At 45.5% G+C, this 8,436-nt stretch overlaps 1 protein-coding gene across 2 annotated transcripts in view; it reads left to right on the top strand.

Annotated features, from left to right (window-relative positions):
- CCDC170 (coiled-coil domain containing 170) overlaps positions 1-7,537 on the top strand; it is a gene marked incomplete at its 5' end in the record, with an annotated part of 68,352 nt that extends 60,815 nt beyond the window's left edge. For both annotated transcript variants that reach the window (XM_080941990.1, XM_080941991.1), the window contains 2 exons: positions 4,920-5,156; positions 7,281-7,537. In XM_080941990.1, the coding sequence (XP_080798116.1) occupies positions 4,920-5,156; positions 7,281-7,487 (444 nt within the window). In that variant the 3' untranslated portion in view covers positions 7,488-7,537. The remainder of the gene's footprint in view (positions 1-4,919; positions 5,157-7,280) is intronic.
- Positions 7,538-8,436: the final 899 nt, after the last annotated feature.

Genomic DNA, 8,436 nt, shown 5'->3' on the forward strand with positions numbered 1-8,436 from the left:
CTTTACTTCTCTTCCTTGAAGTCAACTCTGCTCTAAAACACCCCAGGCCTCCTGGATTGCTTTTCCCACTGCACAGTGAGCAGAGCCTGCAATGGCAGACTGCTTGCTTTTTGGGGTGAGGGCAGCTGTGTTAAGCCCCCAGAATGGGTGCTGTGTGGGATAAGGACAGCGGAGAGACTCAAGAGTGGGACATCTCTTCCACATAGCTGTGTCTTCGTGGACACAGCATTTGCTTTGGCCGGTAAGATTTTTAGAACAGCGGTTCTCAACCTGTGGGTCGCGATCCCTGTCCCGGCGTGAATCGCTATTTACGTTAATGATCCGTATCAGTGGCAAAGTTACAGTTACGAAGTAGCAAAGAAAGTAGCTTTATGGCTGGAGGGAGTCCCCACATGTGGGACACAAGGGTGTTAGGAAGGTCGAGAACCTTAGAGCATTGCCGCCCCCACTTCATTCACTCAGACCCACACAGTCTACTTGACATCCATCGGGTGTTTTTAGTGCACCATCTTTAACAACTGCTTCTGGAGACTTAGACCCCACATTCACCCAATGCTCCAGAATTCAGATTTAATCACCTTTCCTGTCTGGGCTGTTGACACTTCTGTGTAAGACATACTTGCCCACCAGATTACATACTTGTTCCCTGGGAAGCAGACTGCTCAGTGTTTACCATGAATGGTACCCTGGGAACCTTCCCTGTCCTGGCTGGCCTCTCAATGCCACATCAATCTTGTTTATGGCTAGTTCCATCCTGCTGGAGGAAAATTAGAGTCCATTTGCTTTGCTTGCTGAACTCTGAGCTGGTCTGAGAAGTTCCCTCAGGGGGTTTAAGAAACTTACTTATTCCTACCCGGCTCTCAGGAATCTGCCGTGGCTTGATGGCTTGACTTTAGAGTCTCCGTCATTCCTGCTGGCTCCTAGCTCTGTCCTGGTGGCTTTGACTTGGCGCTCCCTTCCTTGGCCCTGTCCCTTGACAAGGAACCAAGCACCCTCTGGGTAGGGGGCCAGTGACATCCTGAGTGAATGTGACATGAACACAGACATCTCAAGGTCTTAATGCCTCAGCCCATGGCAGTGGAAAAGCCTTCCCTGGTGAGTGGCTCAGAGAATTGCAGTCTTTCTGTGGTCCGTCTGGACAGCACAGAGAATGTTCACTGTGGCTTTTCTCCCCTGGATGTTCACTGTCTGAAGACTGCTCCCCTACGATGCTTGCTCCTACTGAGCTTAGGAGCATCTGCCTCCTTACTCACTGGTATAGAATAACTCTGCCTCCTTATTTATCTGTGTGTAGTGGTCCGACCTCTGTGTTCGACTCAATGTCATGTTGAGTTTCTGGGTGCTGTGGCTTCTCCACCTGAGAGTTCTAGGTGCATACTCATGTGTCTGTCGTTTCCTCTTTCTCTGGCTGCTCCAAGTCAGGGCTCTGGGACCTAAACTATGCAAAGACCTGACACCTCTGGGCTGTGATAAAGCCTCTGGCTATTCGGAGCCCGCCCCTCTTTCTTCTCATTAGGACCATCTAGTCTCTGAGCTGTGACCCGGCACCTGGCACCTCCGGTAGACATCTCAGCATGCTTTCTCAGCTTCAACAGGAAGCTGAGCCATGGGAGGGTACTTGGCATACATTTTGACACACCACTCTAAAAGATAAATCAGTTTTTCCTTCCCAGCCCCTGTTCCCGTAATGACAACTCGGAGACTAATTTTTTTTTTTCTTAATAAATGCTTAGATCACAAGCTTTGGCTCATTCCCCATCTAGCTTGTGACATATTTAACCTATTCAATCTATTCTGTGTCTTTCATATGACTAGCTCCTTCTCCTCAGCTTCATGCTGTGACACTGGCTTTTAGTTTAAGAGTTTACCAGCTGGCATCTGATGCAAACTTCCTTAATTTATACCAGTAGGATAGGTCTAACTGTTCTGCTGGACACTCATATATACCTCAGATAGTCACATTTCCCCCAAATCGTACCTTAGAGTAGTTTTCTAGTCTTCATCTTATTTGCTAATTGGATACTGAGGACCTTAGACCAGGGCACCATGGGCCACCTATCTGCCACCAGTCACAGTGAAGATATAAGGCCAGCACCAGGTGAATGTACTAGCTCCTCACTACACCTTCCATCTATGGTCCAAATGTATTCTTATCTGCCTGTCCACTTTCTGTCAGCATTTTGATTTGGGGATCCATCTAGTCCTTCCTGATAGCTTTCTTGTGATCAAACACCCGTTGCAAGCAACCTAACGAAGGGGAGAAAAATATTTGGCTCACAGTTCCAGAGTTTTTGTTTATGGTTGCTTGGTTCTGTGAATGTCTCTAGAACACCCTGGTCGTGGGAGCTTGTAGAGGAGGAAGGATATGGAGCAGACTGTGAACAGGGCCCTGAGGAAGAGGCGTAACTTTGAAAAGTTTCATTTCTCATGTCATGTAAAGACTTCTGGAACCTTCCAAAAGAGTGCCACCATTTTAAAATATGCATTTCCGTTTTTTTAAAAAAGTATATTTATAGACTTATTCAAACGTATCTAATTTCAAAAATATTTTTTATCATACCCAAAGAAACTTGGTACCCATAAATTATAACCCCCTATTCTTCCTTCCCATTAGCTTCAGACCTTTCCCCTGTCTCTTTCATAAGAAGATAATCATGTGGTTTTGGGCAACCGGCTTCATTCTCTTGTTATGCCATTTTTAGGGCTCATTGTTTGCTCTCTAACTCACTCCATAGTTTGGCTAAACTATATTTTCCCTATCCATCAGTTGATACATGTTTGGGTGGTCACCACTTGTGATTATGAGTAAGGCCTCTACGAACTTTCTATGCAACTTTTTGTGTGGGCCTATAGTTTTCCTTCTCTCTGGCTTACAATTATGGGGGTGAGGGGGCTGATGGATCATGTATTTAGCATTTTCCAAACTGCCTTTCATATTAGTGCACTAGCTTATACTCCATCCAACACTATGTAAGAGTTCTAACTCCCCTAATTCCCTGCTAATGTTCATAAATGTCTTTTTTAAAAAAATTAACCATCTTAGTGGCTATTGTCTTCTAGCTTATTTGTATTTATTTATTTGGATTTTTGTTTGAGGTAAGCTCTTATTAGCCCAGACTGACCTGAACTCACTGTGTGGGCAAGGCTGGCCCTGTACATCACATCTCAATGCCTCTGCTTCTCAAGTGTTGGGATTAAAAGCATGCACTGTCGTCCTAATGTTATGTCTGTTGTGATAAAATAGCTCAACTAAAAGCAACTTAGAAGATAAGGGTTAATTTTAGTCCTATAGTCCATCATTGCAAAGATGTCACAATGGCACGTATTTGAAGCATCTAGTTCTATCACCTCCACAGTCAAGAGCAGAGAGAAATAAATGCGTGCTGCTTGCTCGCTTGCTCGCTTGCTCGCTTGCTTGTACTCAGCTTGGTGTCTTCCCCTCTCCTATACCTAAACACCTTTGCCTAAGTAATGGCACTGCCCTGACTGGGCTGGGTCTTCCCACTCCAGTTAAGGCAATCAAGACATTCCTGAATAGATAAACTCACAAGGCATTTGGATCTAGATAATTCCTCAGTGAAGGATCAGGATTAGCTACCACAGCCAGCATGCCTGGCTTGTATTTAGTTTTCATAGTCCTTTACACATCTTTGCTGTTACAAAACTGTTTCAGGTGTCTTAATGTTTCAGTGAAAGAGCATGTTAGAAAACCCAGCACCTTAGCTGTTACTGGGTATGTGCTTCAGAAGCGCTGAGTACATCCAGAGGGAGTACCACGACCACCCATTTCTAGCACGTGTCATTACCTCAAACTGAAAATCTGTTTGTCATGCAACAACTTCCATTTTATCCTCTCCCTCAGCCCTGGTCACTTCTGTTGCCTTTGTATGAGTTAGCCTGTTCCCTGTATCTCATTGGTGAAATTTTATCACATTTTCCACTGTGTCTGGCCTAATTCACCCAGGGATGCTTTTGTACTCCATCCGAGTTGTGATTCATGTCCACAGACTGTAGAGTTTCAGACACATGGAAGGATAAAGCCTCCCACTGGTCCAAGTGTGGCTGTTGAAAGTGTGTGCAGAAAATGACCACCATAGCTTTCTTCCCTTTGATTTCTGCAGCCTGAAGATGACTCCCCCACAGAAACTGTTTCTACCAAGATTAGCCAAACCTGTCCCCTCCATCCAGCCATATACCACAACCCCTGCTTGCTTGTTTATCTCAAATAACCCACCTTCTTGTACAGATGTATGCAATAGCTCCACTTCTCTGTTTAATCTCTACAGTAAGCACCCTGAGCTTCTGCAGTAAAGCAGTTTCTCCAGCAGAAAACACCTGATCCCAGATTTTCTATGTGTGTCTGTCCGTCTTTTCATATTTCCTTCATTTCCTCACTTCCTGCATTGGGTATGTCCCTGGAGCTGTGCTGGATGTGGTAAGCACTTTCTTACTTGAATTCTTTTGTGAGCGGCTGCAGTGTGATCTCAAACTCACAAGGACACACTCATCTCATCCCAGGAGCCTCTGCTAGGGCTTTAAGGTGGGAGGTTTCAGCTGGGGATTCAGTGACAATGCTTCGCTTCATGCCCAGGGTTCCACTGGTTAGCACAGAAAGTCCAACTTGCTCACAGGCTGTATTTTAGGGATCTCGTCCCAGAGCCACAGTGTCTGCGATTTTAGTGGATTGGTTTATCCAATAAGGGTACTGTATTCTATTGTTTATAAGCTATAAAGACTGAGGTCATGCTGATTCAGCCTATGTAATTCTGTAAGGTCTGCATAGCTGCTTGGGATGAAGTTCGTTGCTCATTCATAAAAAAAAATGTCAAGTGAATTCCACCGACTTCCCACTTATCTTTGTATCCAGTTCTCCCAAGGAAGTACAAGGGAAATGACTGTTCTTTCTCTTGGCTTCTCAGATTAAGACTTTGGAGCAGACCAAAGCCATTGAGGACTTAAATCAATCCCGAGATGAGCTGGAGCAGATGAAGGAGGATGCAGAAAAAAAGCTCATGTTGGTCATGTCAGAGCTGGAAACCACAGAGCAGGAGGCTCAAGCGAATCAGGGAAGAGCCAGGGCTATGATAGAGTTGGCCAGCAGTGAAATGAGCTTCCTGAAGAATTCTCTGGATGAAGCTGAGAGAAGAGAACAGCTGGTAATCTGCTCATGGAATCTTCTTTAGGACATGGCAGGGTGGTCTAAAAGCCGTATGCATAGTCACACACTTAACTGCTTTGGGAACTGCTATGCCACCCGTGTGCAGGGCCATGCTTAGCTCCCCCGTGCCCATCTAGTTTTGTATATGTGCCTCCAAAGGAAGCAGCGTTCATACATTTCTCCGAACACAATGCGTAGAGATTTTATGTCTTCTCAACAGATGTGCCCACCCCCTAGCATCTTTTTGGCATGGCAGTAATTATTAGGAGTTTCTTGACCAAGACAAGCAGTTCATGCTTCATGACAGACTATAAGAAAGAAACAAAAGTTAATGCTCTTATCGAAGCATTAGCAAGCCAGTGTGAGCCCATCATCTGGCGGTGATGGGGATGCTTTAAACTGCGTCTGATACTTGCCTCTAGGGATTGCCTCATCACATTTAATGTTCAGCAGGGCTTGGAGCTCAGAGAAGCTTTATCTCCCACAGAGATCAGCTGCAGGAAACAGCCTCCAATCTCCAACAGTGGCACCCAGACTTCATGGTTGACCAAGCACAGATGTAAGCCATAAAAAAAAAGTACACGCTGGCTGGCTGGTTACAAGGAGAATTTTATCTCCTGAACACATCAGGTCAAACATAAAGAACTCTGTCCCGGGCAGTCTGACCCCTACTGCCTTTGACTGGTGTGTCACTTTCTGAAGCTGAAAAGGGCAGAGAATAGACTCTAGACTCTGGTTCTAGGGATTTTTTTTTTTCCTTCTTTTCCCATTCTGCTTTGGCTCATGTGTCAGGCAGAGCTGGGGAGAGCCAAACTCTAAGGGCAAGCGTTCTCAGGAAGAAAACATCTCAGGAATTGTGTGTCTTGGCCATATTTAAGAGGGCGGGAAACTCTTGACAGAAATGGTTGCGTGTGAGAGACGCAACTGGTACCTCATTCTGTTTAGGTGCTTGAACCAAGTGTGGGAATCAGAGCACTCATGCCGAGCAGGCGGTTGTTTCCCTTAGGTCTATAGGCTTGAGAGTCAGGCTTACATATGATGTCTTCCCAAACCCCTAAATGGTAAACACTCTGGGGACACCAGTTCTGTCTTAGAGAAGCCATGATGCTGGCATCAGGATCTCAGCCAAGCTCAATTAGTTCACAAAGCCAGTACCATCCCACCGAGAACAATATTTTCTATATACACTTTGAGGGTGTGGTGTGCAAATGAAACCTTCTCATCTCCCACACTGGACCACTCGTGGGAAGGAAGTTGGAGATCAATGGGCATGGGGTTGGTGGGCTTGGATGGTATTCTGATGGTGCTCCATCCTCAGGCTGCACTCCTGATGTGCACGCCATCTTTTCTGAAATGGAAGGTATTGAGTGAGGGCTTGCCTATTTGTTTTGCCTATGGTAGCCTAGGGCAACAGGAATGATCCTGGGAGAGTGTGAAGAGAGGTTGGTTTTGTGATGCTATGTATTCAAATGGGAAATAGAACACCCCCCCCCCCCAGAATAATGTTTACTACAGTACTACAACAGGGCTCATTATAACCATTGCCCCTGGCTTCTATTTCCCCCTTGATGGACACCTAGTAATCTCAGATCAGCCCAGTGCTAGAACCACACGCCGAGGCAGCAGTCTTTGGTTTAAGAAGGATGGAGAAGCCTTCCTGTTTTCAACGTCTTACTCCTTCTACAGAGTTTCAGAAACCCATTGCCCTGTAAAGGTCCTGAATGCAGAAATGTTTCTCTGTTCACACTGACATTTGTAGAGCTCCTTGTCAGACTGCAGAGAATGTTCCCAGTTTTGTTCATTCACGATTTCTGAACAGATACATTGAGATCAGAGTCTTAGGAATGATTGTCTCCCGAGGGTCTCAGTAGCAAATGCACACATTGTCTCGCAAGAGATCACGAAACTGCTGAGGCTTGGGGACCTTGCAGGGATTTTGGAAGTCATTTAGCAGGCAAGCCTACTTGTTCATAATTTAGAGGACTCAGGCTAGAATAGGTAATTTGCCTTCCTCATGCAAGTCTGGGGTTTCCTTCCTTGTTATTGCTGTTGTAATTTACCGAGAAATGGTGGTATGTTTTTCTCCTTCCCCAGCTAATGTGTCTCTGCTTTGCTACCACAGCTGGTGGACTTCAGGGAGACGGTTTCCAGTATGCTGGGCTTGAACGTGACCTCTCTCGATCTTCCGGACCGCGAGATCATCAAGTGTCTGGAAAGACTGATCCATTCCCACCACCACCACCACCACTTTGTTCCCTGTGCCTGCCTCAAAGACATGGCTGCTGAGCAAGGTAGTTGCTCACAATGCCACACAGAACTTCCACACTGATCGCTTGACTCCTCAAGGGAGGAACCAAGGGATGGGTTAGGATTCTCCAGTTATACAGTTCACAAATCCCTCATATTTTTGAAATCCAGCCATTGTGCGTGACTAATATATTCTCTGATGACTTAGTGAGGATATATCATGGGTGAAAAAGGTCTCCCAGAGTGCCATCCCTAGGGCGAGAGAGATGGCTCAGCAAGTAAAGGCACTTGCTGCCAAACCTGGCAACCCGAGTTCTGTCTTCAGGATGCACACGGTAGAAAGAAAGAACTGACTTCTGCAAGCTGTCCTCTGACCTCTACATACGCTTTATCACTTGAGTGTAGACACCACACACACACACACACACACACACACACACACACACACACACACACAGAATAAGTGAATGTAAAAGAAATAAGTACCAGTCCTAGATTAATATTCATCACTAAAACCACCTATTACTTTATTAGTACATCGAGACCCACAGGAATCCTTAGACTCATGTCTATGTTGGGACATATGAGCACAGAGTTCAGAACAGCAGAGCATCCAGGACAGAGTATTGCTTAAGATAACTGTGTGCAGAAGTTTAGGTGTACGTGCAGGTATCAGTAGAAACCATTGGGAGCGTCAGATCCTTTGGTATTAGAATTACAGGCAGCTGTAAAGCACTTGATGTGGGTGCTGGGAACTGAACTCAGACCCTCTGAAAGAGTAGCAAGTGCCGTGAACCATCTCTCCAGCCCCTCAAAAATGATCATCTGTTCATCTGTCTGCACACAGTCTGACACATAGTAACCGTCTGTTTATAGATTTCTGAGTGGCATTCCAATCCACAATACAGTGTGTAGCCATGACATCACGTTGAGTCTTAAAACATTTATTTACATGCTTTCCAGGGTTCAGAAACAATGGAACTAACCCAGTGTGGTGCATGATTCATGTTGGACCCAGGATGTACAAGCTA

Source organism: Micromys minutus (genome assembly GCF_963924665.1).
Source record: "Micromys minutus genome assembly, chromosome: 30".
In the NCBI taxonomy this organism is placed as follows: domain Eukaryota; kingdom Metazoa; phylum Chordata; class Mammalia; order Rodentia; family Muridae; genus Micromys; species Micromys minutus.